The 21,407-nt window shown below is 31.1% G+C and overlaps 1 protein-coding gene, 1 long non-coding RNA gene and 1 pseudogene across 4 annotated transcripts; 2 read left to right on the forward strand and 1 right to left on the reverse strand.

Moving 5' to 3' along the window:
* Positions 1-1,046: 1,046 nt before the first annotated feature.
* On the forward strand, positions 1,047-7,186 carry LOC114181688 (annotated as a pseudogene).
* Positions 7,187-11,333: 4,147 nt separating this feature from the next.
* Positions 11,334-18,665, reverse strand: LOC114183092 (protein FAR-RED ELONGATED HYPOCOTYL 3). Of its 3 annotated transcripts, XM_028069961.1 has the most exons (10): positions 18,424-18,660; positions 15,979-16,129; positions 12,767-14,972; positions 12,639-12,695; positions 12,336-12,407; positions 12,181-12,243; positions 12,031-12,099; positions 11,907-11,951; positions 11,744-11,825; positions 11,334-11,638 (listed from the first exon to the last, which is right to left on the reverse strand). In XM_028069961.1, exons 2-9 carry the CDS (start codon positions 15,987-15,989, stop codon positions 11,769-11,771), a joined length of 2,580 nt encoding a protein of 859 aa, XP_027925762.1. In that variant the 5' UTR covers positions 15,990-16,129; positions 18,424-18,660; the 3' UTR covers positions 11,334-11,638; positions 11,744-11,768. The 3 variants fall into 3 exon arrangements, with proteins under 3 accessions (XP_027925762.1, XP_027925767.1, XP_027925777.1); XM_028069966.1 differs by lacking the exon at positions 15,979-16,129 and having other exon boundaries at positions 18,424-18,665; XM_028069976.1 differs by lacking the exons at positions 15,979-16,129; positions 18,424-18,660 and adding an exon at positions 15,245-15,373.
* Positions 18,666-19,287: 622 nt separating this feature from the next.
* On the forward strand, positions 19,288-21,143 carry LOC114164498. The gene is made up of 3 exons (XR_003599558.1): positions 19,288-19,439; positions 19,559-19,633; positions 20,911-21,143. It is a non-coding gene; the product is annotated as an uncharacterized LOC114164498 (long non-coding RNA).
* Positions 21,144-21,407: the final 264 nt, after the last annotated feature.

Consider the following 21,407-nt stretch of genomic DNA (forward strand, 5'->3'; position numbering starts at 1 on the left):
ATCTATTATGTTGTCATTAGTTTTAATGTTAAAGACTCGAGCGAGAGATGTGTTAGCAATTAAAGATTTTATTTTTGCTGTAAAATATTGTATTAATTTCTTTATATAGATCGAAGGGAAGATGCATTACATTTTATTTTATTTTATTTTTTATTTAAAAATATATGATGTAAAATCTAGATAAGAAGGTAACTCCAAAAGTTAGCACTTGATTTTCAGAGTTTTCAAAGTTAACTTAAGGTTAACTTTGAGTCACACATGTTAGCAATTTGGGTAATTTGGGTCATGTATATATATAATAAATAATTAAATGTGTTGAGGTCCTTATATTTTATTAGTCAATTTAATAGAGTAATCTGGTTAATTATATCTATGGCTAAGAGTATATAATATTATCATGAGAATGTTAACTGTGTAGATACTCATGATATTCTAATTTGATGACAGAGACAAATTAAAATATTATCTTTAAAAAAGTAATTGTGAGGAGTTACATAAAAAGGTTATGATTTCTTCTGAGAACACGTTCAAAATATATATATATATATATATATATATATATAAATCAATACTTTTATTTCCAAATTAATATTAATTGGAATTGAAATTCCATTTATATAACCAACCAATCATGTAAATAATTGTTTATATATCAAAACCAAATTAAATTATAACTTTTTATTATAAATTAATTGGGATATATATCCAAAAACACGTAACAGGAACTTGACGTAGTAGATTGGCATGTGAATACCACTTTAATCCCAATTGAAACGTGAAACGTGAGACGTGTTTCTGTATCATCATCAAATCCTTCAATTTTCAATACCAGAACTCGTAATTTTGTTTGGTCGTGAGCCAATTTGGTACACCCTATCTTTGAGCCTGAAAAATTATCATTCTTTTTCTCCATACTTAGCCTTAGTTGAAAGAACCCAAAGATCAAATTTGTATAAAACAAATTCAGCAAAATCAGAAGAGAAAAGTAAACCCAAAAGCAACTGTGTGAAGGGGTCAAAACCACAAATGGCCCTGATGCAACCACCATGAAGTTGTCCCTGACCACACGCCATCACAACAGACCTGCAAGAACTAACGAAGGGGAAAACCCTCATTTGGAAGCAGATACATACTCAGGGGGTAAAATCAGGTTGGTCTTCTAACATGTTTGTAGGTATTGCTCTTATCGATTTGTACTACAAAATTTGTGGTGGGAGTGGTTGTAGAGTGGTGGTGGTGGTGATTGTAGGGTGGTAGTGGTGGTTTTAGTTTGGTGGTGGGGGTGGTGTTGGCAGCTATAGTGGTGGTGGTGGCAACGATAGTAGTGGTGGTGGTAGTGACATTGATGGTGGTGGTGGTGGTGGTGACGGCAGTGGTGAAGGGTCATGAAATGGAGGGTGTGACTAAATTGAACAAATTTAACTAAAATAGGGACTTATTTGAACAAAAAACAATCCGTCCTAATGTAAACAGTGCCACGTCATGCGAACAGTATCAACGAAAAGCACGAAATTGAACATAATTTAGCAAATCAAGGACCAAATTAAATGCAGAAAAAAAAAAGAATCAAATTGAACAAACTATACCAAAACAAGGACAAAAACAGTATTGAAACCTTTATTTTAAGAGTTAAATATTTTTAGTTCATAAACTTGGACACGCAATTGGAATTCGTGACTATCTCAAACTTTGATACATTTTGGTCGCAAACTTAAAAACAATGGATATAGTCATTTTAACCCAATGTCCTCAACTTTTTTTACGTGTCAAACGACATTTTAAGTTGATATTTGAGCGGTTTAAACATATTGATACATTCTAGCTCAAATGTCAATCTAGAACATTGTTTAACACGTAAAAAGAAGTTGGCATTAGGTTAAAATGACTATTTTAATTTATATTTTAAGTTTAGGACCAAATTTTTTCAAAATTTGAAATATGTACGAATTCCAATTTCGTATCCAAGTTTAGGAACTTAAAACATATTTAACCTTTATTTTAGTTTAGTTTGAAAATTCAATTTGGATATTTTCAATCAAGTTATAATTTAAAAAATATTTATAGATAATAAAGAAAAATATTAGAAAGATTTTCTCAATAAATACATATTTATAATTGAAAAGCTTTAATTGATCATGCAGTCTTATCTTATTTGTATAAGGAAATAAGAGCTTAAATCAAAAAATATTGTGTGCTCTTAATTTACTTGGTTCTTCTTAAATCCATATATTATTTCAATTGTTTCCTTTAATAAGACATGATAAAAAAATGCTCTATAAATTTGCCTTGAATATCACATCATATCTTTTCTTTTTGAGCATTTATCACGAAGAAGAAAATTCACATCTTAAAGATTATGCACAATTTATGCAAATCAAATGATGTCTATAATAGAACTTCAATAGCCATTTCCAATTGCTATAAAAGGAGCTTGTGTCGAAGATGAAGATACGAGTAAGAGAGAACAACAATAAAGAAAAACAAGTCTATTAGGTGCTTAATGAGTTTTAGTAGTTTAACATGTTTATTTCTAATCTTTTAGAGTGTTCTAGTTGAAAATGTGAAAGTCTTTGTAATATTCTTCATATTGTGAAAATTTCTCTTTGTGCTTGTTAACAATTGTTTGATATTTTTTGCATTTAGTAATAATTAAAATTTTATGCAAAAAAAAAAATATTCAAACTCATTAAATTTGAATAATTTGTAAATAGATCAAAAAATAAATTCAATATATTTAAATATTTTAAAAATTTAAATTGTCTAGTAGAAACAAACATTTGAAAAATGAAAAAAAAAATGTTTTCAAAAAATTATTAAAGTAGAGTGAACTTACTAGTGAAAGGAGTATGAGAGACAACTATAAAACTCATATTTTATAATTTCAATTCACTTTGATCAATAGAAGATATTATATTTAAAAGAGTAAAGTTATGGCTTTTTCTATATATTAATATCAATAAACCCAAAATTATGTAATATTTTTTATTAAGTAAAAATGAATTTGAATACAATAAATATATTTATTAAAGTAATCTTTAAGTTTTGTTTTCTTAATTTAAAATTACATGCGTATTTATTAGTATTAATAATACTATTAATTAGTACACGTATAATTTATATATATATATATAATTTATATATATATATATATATATATATATATATATATATTTTAACATATTTATTTGAAGACAGAAAATATGAGCTTGCGGTTTATCTATAACAATATATAAAGGGGATTCTCCTTTTTGTGTCCACTTTTCAAAATACCGATTTTACCCTTTAAATATAATAATTTATTAAATTTTTAAAAATTGATTGTTATTTTTACAAATTTTTTATAAAATCGGATGTCTATGCTTCTTTTCTTCTTCTTTATTTATCAATGGTTATTCTTTTATCTGTTCTGATATATTTCACTTTATTTTTATATGTTCTGATATATTTCTTCTTTATTTTTAACTTAATAACATTATAATATTATCACCTACTAATATAATATCACGCATATTTAAAAAGTACATACACACAGGCGCGATAGCGCCTGTGTTACGCTAGTTATAATATTAGATAATTATAATTTTAATAATTATTAGTGCAATTTGATTTTATTTAAAAGATAAAATTATTTACAAATATATATATATATATAATTGATAATTATTTAAAACATAAAAAAATTCTAAAATAATTAAAGAATAAAATAATTATATTTTAATATTATTAAAAATCAAAATACAATTAAACATAAAAGAAATTAATAAAAAATTAAAACATTGTATTTTTAATATAAACAATATTATGTTTATTAAAAAATAAATAATGTTTTATTTTTTGCTAATTAAATTATATTTTAATTTTTAATAATATTAAAATATATTTATTTTATTATTTAATTATTTTTTTATTTTTTTGTGTAGAATTAATAAATTATCAATTATAATTAAATAATATTTATGAATAATTTTATTTTTTAAATAAAATAAAATTACATTCATAATTATTAAAATTAAAATTTATACAATTTTACAATTAATTATAAATTTTTATTAAATTAAATAATCATTAATTATACCTTAAACTATATACTTTTCATTATTATAGTTCATAAAAGTTTATCAAACCTTATGAAGTTAAATAACTTTCCTTTTTCTTATTTCTTTTATATTGGAAATAGTAAGAAGTGTATTTCTGTTATTTTTTTATAATAACAAAATACATTATTGTTATAATAATTATCAGCAAAAATACTAGTTAGAAGAAGGTAGATGCATGAAATTTTGTGTCAGACAAAAAATATAAATAAAACCAGAAATTTTTTACGTGAAGTGTGCGAAAAGAAAAATTATTCTCTCTCTTCACTCACACCGAACTACTATTGTCGTTGTCCTTCTCCGACCACATTACAACATCAACAATGTTATATATAAATATAAGAATCCACTCACAACACACATTGTATTTCTCACCTTTGTGTTTTTGAGACACTCTCAAATCTCAATTTCATTCCTTTGTTCAGTCATCAGATCACTCTTATATACACAAGGTAAACTTTTCATTCCACCTTTGATTTTTCTTCCTTTTTTTGTCAAAACCAACACTAATATCTTTTCTCTTCTGACGTTAAAAATGAAGCTTATAACTAACAAATACCAAATTGGGTTGGGCTTGATCTTCTTTTGCCACTGAATTGGTTGCATGTAAATCATTCTTCTTTGTATGTTTTCATTTTTTTTTATTTTTTAACCCTTTCGTCTTTTGCTCGTTTGTTTTTTCTTTTTCAATCTTTCATTGTCTATATGTTCTTATTTGTTATCCATTTTTTTACTTTAAAATAAAATTGAGTGTATACTCTTAACTGAAGGGTTTTGGAGTGGAATTTCAATAGGACCTTTTATCGTTTTAATTGTGGGGTTTAGTGTTTGAATGAGAATTTGAGGTAAATGTATTTGATGCTTATAAAGAGAGATGCACAAAATTTTGTTTTTCATGCGAGAATTTTGATCAAGTTTCTAAGTGCTTATGTAAAATGCTAGTGTGATACAAAAGGAATAAGGTTTGAAAATGCATAATTTGTACTATATTAGAAAATGATGTCATCGTCCCAATTTTATTAGACTTTTTTAAGATAGTAATCGTTTTTATACCATATCAATGTTTTCATTTTTTAAATAAAATAATTGAAAATATTGTTAAATTATGGGTTTTGTTCTTCTTGGATTGGTCTGAATCCTTTAGATTTCAAAAACATTAGGATGAAACAACATTAGTGTTCAACATTTTCATGCTTATGGATTTCTTTCCTTTGGTCTCAATATAAAAATTAAGAGTTAAAACAATGAAAATTAAAGTCTTTTACCATTAGATGTATGATCTCATTATTTGTCAACATTTATTCTCAATAGGAATTTGTATATTTCTTAATACTTTTTACAGACGTCCATAAGAAATAGTCTTTTTGTAAACTTCGTAAAATTTCACAAAAAGAAGTCTCAAAATATACACAAATTTTAATTGTTAAGGAAATTTTTTGTATGATATGATGTGAAATTTTTAGTTGATCAATACAAAGATGTTGAATTCATATTTTTGTGTTTGTCAGGTTGAGTTATACGTGCTTATGATTGAAGATTTGTATTTGTTACTCCTACCCTTATAGTGGTAAAAGTTGTTAAATAAGGAGTGAATTATTAACTTAGACGATTGGCTTTTGGGATCCAAATTATGGGGCCTCAAGGTGGTGGTGATAACAATGAAAAACAATTACTACACCACCCTTTGGTGCAACAAAATTCCTTGTATGGTCTCACACTCAATGAAGTTCAGAATCAATTAGGTAACACAGGAAAACCTCTAAGTAGTATGAACCTTGATGAACTTCTAAAAAGTGTGTAAACTATTGAAGCAAACCATTCTACTATTGTAGATATAACTAAGGCTAGTTTATCCTTAACTAGTTCTCTATGTAAGAAAACTGTTGATGAGGTTTGGAGAGACGTACAAGAAAGCAAAGATAACAAGGAGAAGAAGTTTCAAGAGAGACAACTTACATTGGGAGATATAAAATTAGAGGATTTCTTGGTGAAAGCAGGAGTTGTTGTTGAACCATCTTCTACTGCAATTGTTGTTAATCCAAATGTAGCGACACCACAGTTTCCTCAACATAGTACCCTGATGAAATATCCACAAGCACAATACCAACTTCCACAACAAGGTTTAATGGGGATTTATATGACTAGTCAGAACATAACACAATCTTTAGGTAATGCTACATCAAACGGATATGGTAAAAAATGAGGAAAATCAGAATATATGGTAGATAAGACATTTGAGAGAAGACAAAAGAGGATGATTAAGAATAGAGAATCTGCTGCACGTTCTAGAGCAAGAAAACAAGTGAGCATTCTCTTTCTTTTAAATGCTAAGATATAGTATTTTAGTGAAATTCTTTAACATAAGTGATAATAATGAACAGGCTTACACAATTGAATTGGAGCACAAAGTCTCACGTTTGGAAGAAGAAAATGAAAAGTTGAGGAGACAAAAGGTTTGGTTCAAGTTATAGTTTTGTTTTCTTCACTTCTATTGATTCAAAATGATGAATATAACATGTAGTATATTGAGTATATTATCTCCTTTTAATTGAATTACAACATTTACCAAATAAATTTGGAGAATCTTAGTTGGAACAAAATTTTCTTTTGAAACATTGTTTACACTTACCTCTTCTAATTAAACTTCAATGGTTAATATCTTAAATATTGAATAAAACTTAATTGGGGTTGGATGCCATTATTATCTTAAAAATTGTTGTGTTAATGTTTTAATGGTGAAGATGAAGAAATCAAATATTGGATGTGTTTTGCCTTCACTTTGTTATTTTTAGTCTTGATCATGTTTAGGAAGAAACTATTTTGTGATGTTATGGATTTGGTCAAATTCTTTCTTTATTCATGAAGTAATTTTCTTTTCTTCTTTTAATTTTGAAGTTCCAGCAATTTCAAACACCATGTTACATATATTGTTTCAATGAATATTTAAATTTTTACTTAACCAAAAAGTTAGATTTTGTATTGGTTTAGTAATCTTTATCTTTGATTTGTAGGAGGTAGAAGACATATTGTCAACTGTGCCACCTCAAAAACCAAGATACCAAATTCGTCGAACTACATCAGCTTTATTTTGACATTTGTAGCTGTAAGGATAAATTTGTAGATATGCTCATCAATGGATGCTTCTCTAGGTTTTTGCGTCTTAGTAATATTAGTTATTTGATGCATTTGCATACAAGGAACCATTTTTTGTTATTAGAATTATCTAATTATAATACCTCAATGAAATATTTGTAGTAAAGACTTCTCCAGGAATATTATAGTTTTATGTTATTTGATGTACTTGCATACAAGGAACAAATTTTCTTGTTATTATGCTTCTCTATTATAATACCTCACTAAAATCTCTATAGTAAACCTTAAAATTATAGTTTTATGGCATTCATTATATATAACTTTTTCAATGTAGTTGAGTCTATTATGAAATCTTGATAAGGTGGCTTGAATCTTGGATGACATGCTTGTTGAGCATTTCAACTTTTCATGTTGTGAAAAAGGAAATGTTGCTACAAAGAGATAGCATCAATCATTATTAAAACTTTTTAAGCCTTTTTAGTTTTTTCTCCATTTATAGAAAAAATATGTTGTGGAGATTATACGAAAGAAGTCCTAAGAAGTTACGATGGAGTAGTTCAAAATTTAATGTATACTCATATATTATCAAGGGTGTGTTGGTTGAATTTCTCCATTATTACTTTTTCCATTGTTAGTTATGATATTTTATGAATTTGGAATGAAATAAGTTATAGTAGTTACTTTATAGAAGTATTAGAAAAATATCATTGCATACATCTTGCATAAAATGAATAACATAAAATAAATTATGACATGATTTTATTAAAGAAGATGAACTTTATTACATATTAAGTTAATAAAATAGTTTTAACAAATCTTAAAGATGTATCATACTCTTAGAGTAAATTTATTAAAATTTATCATTTCATCCTCCCTTTAAAAAAATTAACACAAAAGTATTCATATATAAAGTCATCATAAAAGAAAAAAAATGTATACAAAGATATTTCAAGAATGATTTTATATCATTTTTCTATGGAAGTATACTACAATCAAAATATGTGTTATGTGCATACAAGTAGAAGAAAGTACTAAATATTTAGTTTACAAGTGAAAACTTTCGGTACAAGTTTGGAATATGAGTAAGACTCTCGTTTTATTTCGATTCATCATAGGTTGAAATTATTATCCTAATTAAACATTTTAATCTTGGATGTGATACTCATATTCTTGCAAGAATTCATCACAAATGGATGAAGATTGAAATGAGATCTAATTTTAGTTATTTGTTCATTTAGTGTTGAAATGAGCCTAAAAACAATATGATATTGATTACTAATTTCACCACGAGATAAAATTGAATAATTCTCTCTTGTATTTTGTAATAAATGTTGTTGCATGCAAAGTTTTCAACATTCATGCAACAAGCACAATATACCTTTATATAGCACTACAAAGTGGTTATATGTTTGTTAAAAGTACATAACAATAACAACTAGAATGATAAAACATATATAAAAGATTATTGGTTCATCACATGACATAACATTTAATCATTAAATGAATACTATTTTACGACATCTACAAATGTTAAATGTCTTATCTAGTACACAATGTATACAACTATCAAACACTACATCATATAAATAATTCATTACTTCAAGATCTACAATAGTAAAATTAAGGACACTAATAAAAAATATGTTTTTTTTGTGTGTTAAGAATAAAGAAAATCATAACAACATTCAATGGACTATATAAGAATATGAAATTGATAAACTAAATCTTAATGGAATAAAATTAATTGTGTTTGCAAAAGTTAATTAGGTAGGTTGCAAAGAAGTTTTTGATGTGATCATAAGGGAGCCAAAATAAGCATGAATAATTAAAAGAAAGGAGCAAGGGAAAGTCTAAGGTAAGAGATAAAAGAGTCAAAGTTTTAAGGGAGACTTCAAGAGAAGTCATGACTCGAAGTAAAGCTAGAGAGTTGGAGGAAGAACTCAACAAGGCTAGACAATTGATTACAACTTATAATCATAACCTAGCTTGTAACCAAACCCTCATTGAAAAATGTTTTAGTTTAACATGGAGCTAAAATTCTTTGATTGGGTCTTGGTTAGGTTAAGTTTAGGATAACTAACCTTGTTTCGTGTGTATAATAAGCATGGACATACTTGGAACTCTCAACCAAATGTTATATAAATAGGAAATTTAAAATGAATGAAAAACTAAATGAGTTTTTGTTATGTGTGTGAACCTTCTTCTACTTAGACTTATCATATTGAGTGTGTTGTATCTCAAGTGGTCATCCTCCATCTCCATTTTTGTTTTTTCTTTGGCATCTTCAAGAGTTGTAGCACTAGTTTCAATGACCTCTTGTGCCTTTGCATCAACTTCAACTTTGGCTTTAGTTACAAATTTTTTAGGTATGCTTAAGACTTTTTATTTGCTTCGGTAAGATGGTTACCCTCAAGATGACTTCAAACTTAACCTAATTTTGTGCTCGTTCTTATTAGTTTGCATGAGCTATTTCAACCTTCTCATAAAGTTGAGGAATGAGAAGGATTATTAGGACATTAACAAGTTTATGGTAGCTATTAATGGTTAAATCTATGGACACATGGTCCTTTGCTAAATTATAGATGGAGAATTCTTAGTCGCGTAGAAATACAAGCTAGGGTCATCAAAGTGTATCACTTGGGGACAACCAGGAATATAAAATCCCTTTGCGTGAACCTTTGGAAGACTTCATTTAAATTAAATGACTTTGCACTAATTTTTAAGGTAAAGGTTGGTCATTTGTGTTTAGAGAAGAGTGAGTGTTTTAATAGATGACGAACTAACAATAAAGATAGGTGTCATATTAGGTTAGTTTAGAGAAGATAGAGTGTTTTAATAGATAACAAACTGACGATTATGGATGTCATATTAGGTTAGGAACTTGTGAAATGATCATCTCAAAAATCGATCCACTAGCCATAAGTAGACCTGTCAATTTGACCCAACCCCGTAATTTGATCCTAACTCACATGGATTGAGGCCACAAAAGCCCACAGGTTTAAAATTTACCAGGATTTATTTCAATTTTATTTAATCTATTCAATTACATAAAAAAACTCTATTTAGCAAACTTAACTTCAAAAAATATTTAAAATATATCATCTAAACATAAAATAACCATATTTTGAAAAGAAAAGAAAAACTAAATAGAATTTAAAAAAATATAAACTAAAATTTTATAATTTAAAAAAAATCATAAATTTTGAATTAATTACAGCAATAATTTTGCTTTATAAATATACAAAATAATAAAAGAAAAAGAAAAGGTGAGTACTTAAATTAATACTTAAAAAAAGGCTGAAATCCTTATTTAAATGATAATTCAATTTTAAGAAAAAAAAATACAAAATTCTCATGTGAATGACTATTTTTATAATTAAGTTGTTAACCTAATAACAACATATCTAAATCTCAATATTTCTTTAAACATCGTCAAATCTATAAATTAGCACAAAAATTAACACTATTTCCCAACCATTCACTTTCATGTTTTTTTCTTTTTCGTTAGTTGTCATATTCTCGTTACTCCTTTTTTTGTTTATTTATTTATTTATTTGTATGTTTTGCTTATTGTCGCTATGTGTGGAGACAACTAACTGAGGTGCCAATAAAAACACTTCACGTAATGAAGAATATCTAAACCAAAGAAAACACCAAGTGAAATCATTAAAAACTAAAATATTGATCTATATGAATTCCTTTGAAAATTTAGCAATATGTCTACATTGATACCAGCTACAAAGTTTTCATATTCACAAGTAAAATGAAAAGCTAATATTATTGTTTATATTGAAACAAACTTTGCATATCCTAGCTACAAACTTTTCATTTTTATTATATTGAAAATAAACTCAACAACAATTAAAGTTATATTTGGTTCAAATAACATTTTAATAAAAAAAACTGAACTAAATCGTAAACACCCCTCCCTATCATTATCAAAAAGTACAAATTGTTGTGTTATTGCCAACTGAACCTTCTCTGTTGTCAAAAGTAACAGAAGTATTGATCTATGAACATGCATTCAGGACTCATGCACAAGTATGTTTCCATGGGAAAAAAGTTATAATTTGACAGTTATAAATACAGAATATATCGACAAAAGGAGTAAATAAAATTATAAATGTAAGGGTATACCATTTGCACTAAAGGAAATAAGCATGCGAAATACTTCATTCCTAACAAATATTTCATAATTACAATTTCTCAAGCAGCCTAAAGAATAAGTATATAATACAACAATCTCCAAATGAGGTTGATCGCTAAGGCCTTACAATATCTATTAATATTTATAGTAGACGTTAATTGCAGTTATCCTATAGTATATTATTAATATAACAGTATTATATTACAAATACTGGATTTGGAGATTTTCCACTATAACCTCAAATGGTAAAGAGGTATCCATTCTCAACGCCAGAAAATCATCTAGTAGCTCTCACTTCATCAGCCTATAAATAGGAACAATTTCAAACACAACTTGAAACATTCGTCTTCTACGAAATTATTTATTTAATCACAACAAAATATTGGGGTTGGCTCAAAATATAAACTACCTTGTTCCAAAGGATAATATGACAATCACGCATGTCTTGATGGATCGTCATGCAACTGTGTTGCTCTCACGTTAGGATCATCCTGCCACAATGAAGCAATTTATAGAAGTGCTCTTCAGAAAAAAAAAAAAAATACTAAGAAGGTTTGAATTACCACACTAACCCGAATGCTATATGTGAAACCAGTTCGCAAAAAATCTAGTTGTGCCTGCACGTTTGGACCGTATAAGAATTCATCAAACATTATGAGGGAAAGAAAATTATCCCTAGCTTTTAGTAAACCATACCAGACCAGAAATGCCCTGATGTGCACCGTAATAACCATCGTGACTGGTTGGTATGGAACTTATTGGTCCCTACACATGTAAACACAGTTTGTATATTATTATACTGTAAAAAATATTTAACAAAAGATTATCACTAGTTCTTTTACGCACCAGCCCCTGAAGAGTCTGTTGATTCCCATAGTAATCATCACGAGTTGGTCCCATTAAGTTCAACTACACCATCATGAAATAAAAAAATGTTATAAAGTTTAACTCATTAAATATATATTATAAAATATTAGAACCTTAGTATGTCATATTCATACCATTCCTTGCACGCTCTGTTGTGTACCATAATAACCTTCAAGGGTTACTGCAGCTCTTGTGCTGAATTTTTCCTACAAAAGAAGGTTACTTTTAACTCAACTGCAGTGTAATTCAAGCAAGCATACACATGTATTCATTAAAATAAGTTGAAATTCACATGTATTGTTTCATAACTTTTCCCCTCTAGGTTCACATAAATACATACATTCTGACTTCAATTCTGAATTTCATCTACATGTTTTTATCCAAAAGACTAAAAGATCAAACATTTTTAAGCGTTAACGAATTGTAGGAGAACAAACCATTTGTTGCAAGTTGTCTAGGGCCCCAACTGTCATCACTTCTGCTTCAGAGTTCACCTGCAAGTCAAAGAGGAGGTCATATAGCAAAAAATGAAAGTGTAGAAGTCAAATTCTTATAAATAGCAAACCTTTTTCTTTTTAGTTGGGTTCTTCTTTTTGTTTGGTTTGCCTATATTTCTACTTTGTGTATCTTCTTCAGTGGAAAGCTGACCATGAGCCCCTGATGTACCAGCTTCTGTAGGACTCTTACTAGAATTGTTAACATTCACACAACTTTTGTGTGCTTCATGTAGAGCATGGAATGCAATACTATAACTCTCTTGGGACAATGATCCCTCTTCACTAAGCTTCAGTGCTCGCTGACATAAATCATTGTACCGTTGCACCCTAGTCAGCATGTGTTCAGATTCTTCTCCAATTATATTCCTGAGCTTTGCATCTTTTGTCCACCGTTTCAAAATATATTGAGACGGGAACACTGAATGTCCAGAATATTGAAGAACAATCAATGCATGTCTACAAAGATAACCTCTGTATTCAAATAACCTACATATACAAGACAACTCGAACTTCACTTGATTCACCACAACAAAAAAGTCTTTACTTGTTTCCATGTCATGAACCCTGTGAACTGTGGTTGTATCATCCTGCCTGTCAGCTTTAGGATGACAGGCAACTGCACCAACAACCTCAGCTTGAATTTTCTTGAATACAGCATGAGTGAAAGTCCCTGCAACACTCTTCTCCAAAGGTGAAGGAGTTTTTAATGTTGCCAATTTATTCCATGTATCAGAATCTGCTTTTGCTTCCTCTTCATACCTGTCTTGCAAGATTGATTCATACTGTTTGACAAAGTCTTGGACAGAGGTCTTCTTATGAACATATTTGTCAAAGAAGGAATTTACACTTTCGGATCGCTGGACGGTAGACATACCACCTAAGAAAACATCTTTCATGAATGTTGGTGCCCATAACTTTCGATCTTCATACAATGACTGCATGCATTCATCCTCACGAAGTTCACACTTATCAACAATTTTCCACCATCTCTTCTCAAAATCATCACTGGTCAAGGACCTATAAATGCATTTTTCAAATTTGGCCATAAAATTATCATGCTTTTTAATTACAGGAGCTAAATTTTCAGATACCTTTCCTAATACATGCCATAGGCAAACACAATGACTAGAATTAGGAAAGATGTCTGAAATAACTGACTTCAATGTCTTGTCATGGTCAGTAATGATCACTTTCGGAACTTGACCACCAACTCCTTTCAGCCATGTCCGAAATAGCCAAGAAAAAGTGGCAGCACTTTCATCTGATATCAAGGCACATCCAAGTAGTGTAAATTGGTAGTGCTGGTTCACTCCAACAAAAAGTGCAAGAGGCATTTTATATTTGTTTCTAACATATGTGGTGTCAAATGACACTACATCACAAAAGTTGATATAGTCATGCCTACTTTTAGCATCAATCCATAAAAGATTTTTCAGACGTTGATCTTCACCAAGATCTACTGCATAAAAGAAGTTGGAATTCATATTTTGCATCTGTATGAAAAAATCAAGCATGAGTTTAGCCTCCCCTGACTCCAGGCCCAAATTTCGACCTTTATCAAATGGATTCTTCTCATTCTTGAGACCAACCACAGTTTTGTATTCAGCAAACTGCCTAGCCATTGCAGCATACATTCTTCTTGTTTGTTCACTAACTGCTTGGGCTGGTAAAAGCTCATGATTATGCTCTTTCACAAAGCTATGTATAACCCACTTTCCATCTGATCTTCTTTTTACATGCATGCTTGCTTTACAATCAGTTTTAGAGCAAGATCTTCGACCTGTTGAATTTTCAGAATCTTGTTTGTTCTGTCGAGCACGTGGTCGATTAAATGATTTGTCATACTCTCGTTTTGTTCCATATCTGGAGCAAGCAAACTTCGCATCTATAAATTCTCTTGATGTCTTTGAACGACGACTATTTTGTATTGCAGTGTTGAATCCCATCGACCGAGCATATTCTTGGTAAAAAGAATAAGCTTCCCCATGAGACTCAAATTCCATGCCAGAAAGTGGCTCAAGATTTGTATCTTCCTTAAACATTACAATATCAACTGTGGGTGAATTCAAATCTCCACCATTTAGAGCATGTACCTCAATACCAGTATCAACTATATTTCTGCCATCTATACCTCCATTGTGCAATTTTTCTTCACTGTCCAGCATGTTATCAATTGTAGTTGTTTCTTCATCCTCCTTATCATGTTCACCCGAAGGTAACCGGAGATCTATATCCATGACGAAAAAAGCTTTCGGCTCAGTGTTTTCAAGGGTACTGAAAAATATAAAGGAAAGGCATGTCATACGATCAAGTTGTTCACCTCATTAACTGCCTCCCTATGTGATTATGCATTTTCTAGGAACAAAAGAAAGCAATATAGATCCTGACAAGGAATTTTAACTAAAAGGAAAACAATTTGTTAGTTTAAAGGCACAAGATAGTAAAATCATCTATACAAGAATTGACAGTATAACCTTATTATAGGCAGAAACAGTCACAGATAATAAGCATATGTACATATTTTGAAACATCAATTAGTAACCAACCAATGCTCCTAATTTAGGGGAGAGTTGCATGACAATTTATAGAGGGCCCAAATTCTCTACATGATCTTGAGAAGAGCAAATGAAGGCTGCCACGGAAATTAAGTCATTTTCTCCGCACAAATTCATATGCTGCACAAAGCAAAGACTAAATAAATAGCGACCTGATTTGAATATGAGAAATGCTAGGAGTACATTCTCTTTAATCGTGTGAAATTTATGTGTATCACACTAATTATGTGGACCACAACCCCCATTTGGTGGGTTCCATTCTCAAACCAAAGGCACCAACATCAGTTTTAAACATGGGGAGTATGTATTGAAAGAGTGTGTTTCTAGCACTCTTATTTAAGGATAAGAGGTTCTCCAAATAAAGAAATTGGGGAGGCGGAAGGGGAAAGTAGAAAATGATAGGAGAAGAACTACCCACTCTTTACAAACCATTTTGAAAATCCTTAAATCATTTTACTTTGTACCTGGAAAGAAGGTTTAGTTGTTGATATAGAACCCTTTACCTGGAGAAAAATTGAGGAAGGGCATACAATGTTCTCAAATCCCATCCAAATAGATAAACCAAATTACAACAATTGTTCTACTGTGTAAGTAGAGGTGAGACTAGCAAGAGAAGTGGCAGTGCCATGTCACCTAGATGTGCGAACAAGTGGTTTGACTGCCAATAAAGGGTTATAATGGGTATTTAGTGATCACATGATAAGAACTTGGGCATTATAGAGTACCTAAGTCCCATATCAAGTAATGAGATGTTCGATGGGGTATGTAAGTGTTTGTGTTCCCTCCTTGCTATATGTTGAGGGCGGATTCCTCCAGTGCTAGGGTGCTTATCAAATTTGTATCAGAATTGAATGTTGATGCTTCAGAAATGGCTACCTACAGAGGGTGTTGACAATTGATTAAGTTGAGTAGTGTCAATGGGTAAAGTGTCGTAGAGTGAAAGTTATCGAGACATCAGTTCTCAATGATGGTGCTATTGACTGAGACTAATGTTATGTTGCATTCTTTTGTCATCAAAGTCTAGGATTAAACTCTTTTAGAACTCACAAACAGCTAAGTTTCACAATGGAAAAATTTAATTTATGGGGTTTCTCTAGAAGAAGAACAAGAAATCCTCTTTAAAGGACAAGAATGAACTATAAAAAGCTCATCATAGAAGTGTAAAGTCATTAAACTATTTTTTTCATTTACCAAAAAAGCCCTCTAAAACCTCAAGTTGAATGCCATAAAGAGGTAAAGAAGACTGTTATATACCATACAACGGATTTATTATTGAAAATTTTGGGGTTTCTCTCCAACCAAGTTGATATTTGAAGCTTAGCCCTACTTACTCATATCAAAGCTTCAAAAATTAGTGGAACTAAAATGTTCCAAGCTATTCACCAAAAGCATAAATATCTACATTGAGATCTCATATCAACTAGAGATATGGTCAAATTATAGTCTATAAGTAAGTGCAAAACTTACCTTACAAGTTGTTTTTGTGATGTAGGCTTTAAATCCACTTTCTAAGATGATTCCAGAGCTTATCCTAATCCTAACGAGGTTTATTGTCCTATCATGTCACCCACTATGGGCCCCCCTTTATTCCCTTGCTCAAGATATCGAGTCCTTTGGCATTAGGAGTGTTGAAGAATAAGTGGGTTAAAAAAAAATCTTACAAGTTAGTTTTATGAGGTTGAATTAGACCTAAAACCCATTTTCTAAGAGTTACTATTGTTCTTCTTATACAAATAACTTACTAATTGCAATTCGAAAATATATATATATATATATATATATATATATATATTATTGTAAGTATGAAATTTCCCATATTAAAGGACCATATATATGAAATTTCCAATATATATATTTTTCCCATGATAGCAACTGACCGTTCAGAAAATTAATGAAGCAGCCATAATCAGGATCCTACAAAAAACCAAAACACCAACTGTTCAATGCAAGCAAAAAATTTCCTCCAACAAATCATTTTCCTAGCATACAAGAAAAACTATAATCATCCACCGCCTATTTTCTCTTCCATCTCATTTCCACCCAATTTTCTTCCCATCCCTATCTTTCTTTACCATTACATCACTTGTTACATCCTCTTCCTACCTTTTCGACTTTCTAGATATCTCTCCCATCTTTCCACCCCAATTCATTGAATTTCAGGGTGGAAGTTTATCGGGCTCATAAAACAACCTAGAGAACCATCAACATTAATAGAATGATATCAACCAAGAGATTAGGCTATCACAATTTAATTCAAATTGCAAATTATTCTTTCCACTGTAATTATGAAATAACCATTACACCATAATGCTATAAGATGGAATGATATCGACCAACCCACCATAAGCAATTTGTGGAGGTAGCACTGCTATGGCAGCACCAAAGGCTACAAAGGTGTTTTTATTACATAATTTTGGGATTCCGCACTCAGCAACTGATCAACTTGTTCCGGTGGCGAAACATCACTTCAGAGCCCTCCAGAGGGTTTAATTTAACCTCAAGAAACATCAATATTAATACAATGGTATACATCCAACAAAAAATTCCAGCACTGCTCACGCAACTCAATTCAAATAGTTAACATCCTTTTCAAAGGCTGACCATACTTTAGAAAACCTCAAGAAGGCTAAGTCTAACCTCCAAAACCACTTACAGTAACTAACAAATCTGGAATCATTTCAAATTCAACTTCATTCAACAAAATAAAAGAACTACAGTATCAACACGATTCAGCCAAGCAGGGTTTTTAAGTCTAACCTCCAAAACCACACAAGTCAAAAACACACAGAAAAACACAAGTCAACAAACTTGAAATGCCAAACCAAAAATGTTAACACTCCGACTCATTCTTTCATTCATCTACGTCACGACATTATTTCCTCCTTAATTTCACAGTTAAATTAATCAAACAGAGTAAGTCTCTAAGTCACACAGACAAACACTGGCACCTCGCCTAACAATTTTAGCACCTAACCATACAGCACCAAAAACACACAAAAACTTCGAATTCCAATCCAAATTCCACTTCCTTGTGCACAATACTATCTCTCCATCTCACGAGCGAGCACGCACACACACATAAGCACATAGTGTTTGATTAATGATCGCCAACGAATGAATGAATGAAGAAAAGAGAATAAAAAAGGGAGGAAATCATGGTGAAAGAGTACCTGAAAATAGAGATTGACGATGGTTTTGACGATGATCGATGTGTGTTGAGAGTGAAGAGGAGAGAGAGAGAGAGAGAGATGAAGAGAGAGAGAGAGAAGAAGAAGAAGATGGTCACGCGAGGAGCATGAGCGAGTGGAGGAAGGAGGTTCCCCAAATGCGTGAAGCTTAGGGTTTCCGAAGCCACTCTGTTCTCTTCGTTTCCCAATCCGACTCTCCCAGACCCGAGCACGTGTCGCGTACCTTCTACTTACCACACCCTCTTAATGAATATTATTAATTATTAATACCAAAATAAAATAGAAAATTAGCACTCCTGATAATGATTATTAAAATTAAAATTAATATATTCGTATTTATTGATGTTTTTTTCCCGCTCAAGGTTTATTTCTTTCAAAACACAAGTCAATAACAAGGCGCGTGCAAATTAAGCTCAGCTCACACTAATAAATAATATAATATTAAACAATTTTTAAAAAAATAATATGCATCATTAAAAAAAACAAATACTCAGAAGACTGAAAGGACAAAATAGAATTTGATTATTTTTTGTATAAAATAAATTGCAGTGTCTCATAAATTTTTTTCTCAAATTTTGTATTTTTGTTAAAAGCTTCTAAGAAAACTTCACTCACAAATTTGAAAACATTACACTAATACTTCTTGTATATTATATCAGTTATTTGTTTCATTACAAAATATCATAATGTGTGTTCTTATAAGAATTTATGTTATAAATGGTAAAAAAATAAAAAATTGTGTATAATTCAACCAAATATTTTGAGATGTGCGAGTTGTAAGCCCCATTTTAGTTTCTTTTTATTTGTTGTTTGGGCCTAGTCATTCGTGGGCCTAAGACCAGTCCATTAAGGGGGCCCCAAGACCCCCTTCTGCTTTCTCGTTTCTCTGGTCTCCGTTTCTGAAGTTGTCTCCTTATCCCCTCTTGTTCTTCTACTAGGAACTCTGCTAGGGCACGAAATTGTCCATCTCGGAGCTAGCAAGACTCGTACTTCTCCAGGTAAGCTGAGCTAATAGGCCTTCTGGTCCCTTCTTTTCATTCCTCCACTGTTGAAAAATGTTAGTCAAGTTAGAGTTAAAGTTTCCTAACTTTGTCTTTCGCAAATCCTTATGTTTCAGCTCACTGCCTTGGCCTTGGAACTGAAGTAACCCTTAGTTTCGAGTTTGTTTTCGTTTGGTTAGCCTCTGAGCAAGGTAAGGGAAGCTAGGGTAATCGTCTCCTTAAGTGTTTTTACCTATTCTGGATGAATCTTGTGTTTTGATGTTTGAATCTTGTGGCTTGATGTATGAAGTTGGTTGTTGAGTGTGTGTGTTCGATCAGATGAGAAAATGCATGTACTGGCAGGTGAGAAACCTGTTAATCTCGCCCAAGCGGGTAACCCTCGCCCAGGCGAGAATAGCAGGGACTCACCCCTGAATTTCATCTCGAATGGTCATCTAGGCGACAAGCAGGATTTTTGAGCGAGGCACAGTCTCGCCTAGGCGAGACGCTATCGCCTGAGCGAGAATTCGATGAAATTCTTGTAGAGGTCACTGTTGGACCCTCGCCTAGGCGAGAAGAGGTCGCCTGAGCGAAAACGCCTGGACGAGGATCTTCAGCTTAGGCGAGAATTCGTGACAAGGACTGCTGTGTTGGTTGATGCTACTCCATGCTTATGTTAATTACTTTCCTTATTTATAGTACGTTATCATGCTTAGTATGTGTGCTTGATTTGAACTGAAAAATAGTCATTGTTATGTATGATTTATGTTTTGAATGTTGGAAGATATATTGTTATGCATGTGATGAGCATGAGTACCGAAACATGATATTCTTGAGTGTCTGAATGCACTGAATTTGGGTGATGGATAGGCATGTGATATGTGTTGAGAGGGAGTTTCATGGGGAAAACTCCTAGTGATATATATATATATATATATATATATATATATATATATATATATATATATATATATATATATATATATATGTATGTATGTATGTATGCATGTATGTATAAGTGCATGCCTAGTGTATACCTTGATATAGGAGATGTCTAGATAAAGGAAGGTATCCTGAACTCTAATAGACCTTCACGCTCACGTAGAGCAGAATGGTTTATGTGGTGAGAGTGGCAGGAGGTCCTAGTCTTGGGACAGTTTGGGCCCAAGACATTAATGGATTAACCCTGTGTGTGGTTGGGTGATAACCCCTTGCGTCTAGACTCTGCAGAGTTTAGAAACCAGCACAGGTGCATACTTCCTTTAGAATTCTATATCAAGTGTATGATCCGGATATCGAGTCATAGGAACTTGCATTTGTCTGCCCTTTCACGATTGAAATGTTTATAAGTTCATTAATAATAATCTGCTTTGTCTTGTACATGTTTTTATAATATGTTAATGACGTTTGCACTAGCTCACCCCTTTGCATTTTATGTATGTTCCTGTACTGTCTTTTCTTTGCGATGATCACCTCTTGGTGGGAGCAGATGGGGCAAGTCCTGGTGGTAGATCCGATGGGGGCAGTGGTGCTGCATAGCTGGACCTGTTTCTTGTGGCTCCTAGGAATGACGTTTTGGCTCTAGGGTTGTTATAAAACCCTTGTCCTAGGACAATGTCTCTTTTGAAAATTATCTTTTCTTTTGGTTTTTAATTGTAGTTAAGGCACTGTGATTCTGCCTAAGACTTTTACATATTTATGGATGATTGTAACAGTGACTTCCCTAAGTACTTCTTTTGATTTTCCCTGTTTATATGTATATAGCTATGTTACGTGGTTATTCGGTAGAATTAAATCTACTTAAATGGGATGTCACACGAGTATAATTTACTCTATATTAAAGTTGATTGTTCTAAGAAAAAAAATCGAAGTTATACCGAGTTTTCTAACTTTTATCATAATTATCTCAAAATTTATTTTAGCATTTACAATTTTTAGTCACATACGTGAAAATGAATATATTCCTTAAAGAAACTAACAAATGTA

The sequence above is a fragment of the Vigna unguiculata genome, chromosome 1, assembly GCF_004118075.2.
Source record: "Vigna unguiculata cultivar IT97K-499-35 chromosome 1, ASM411807v1, whole genome shotgun sequence".
Lineage (NCBI taxonomy): Eukaryota > Viridiplantae > Streptophyta > Magnoliopsida > Fabales > Fabaceae > Vigna > Vigna unguiculata.

Excerpts from the sequence above, each read along its gene's own strand:
- LOC114183092 (XM_028069961.1), bottom strand. Across the intron at positions 12,408-12,638 it reads TAGACAACTTGCAACAAATG|GAAAAATTCAGCACAAGAGC; the intron begins GTTTGTTCTCCT and ends CTTCTTTTGTAG. Across the intron at positions 12,244-12,335 it reads AACAGAGCGTGCAAGGAATG|TTGAACTTAATGGGACCAAC; the intron begins GTATGAATATGA and ends ATGATGGTGTAG.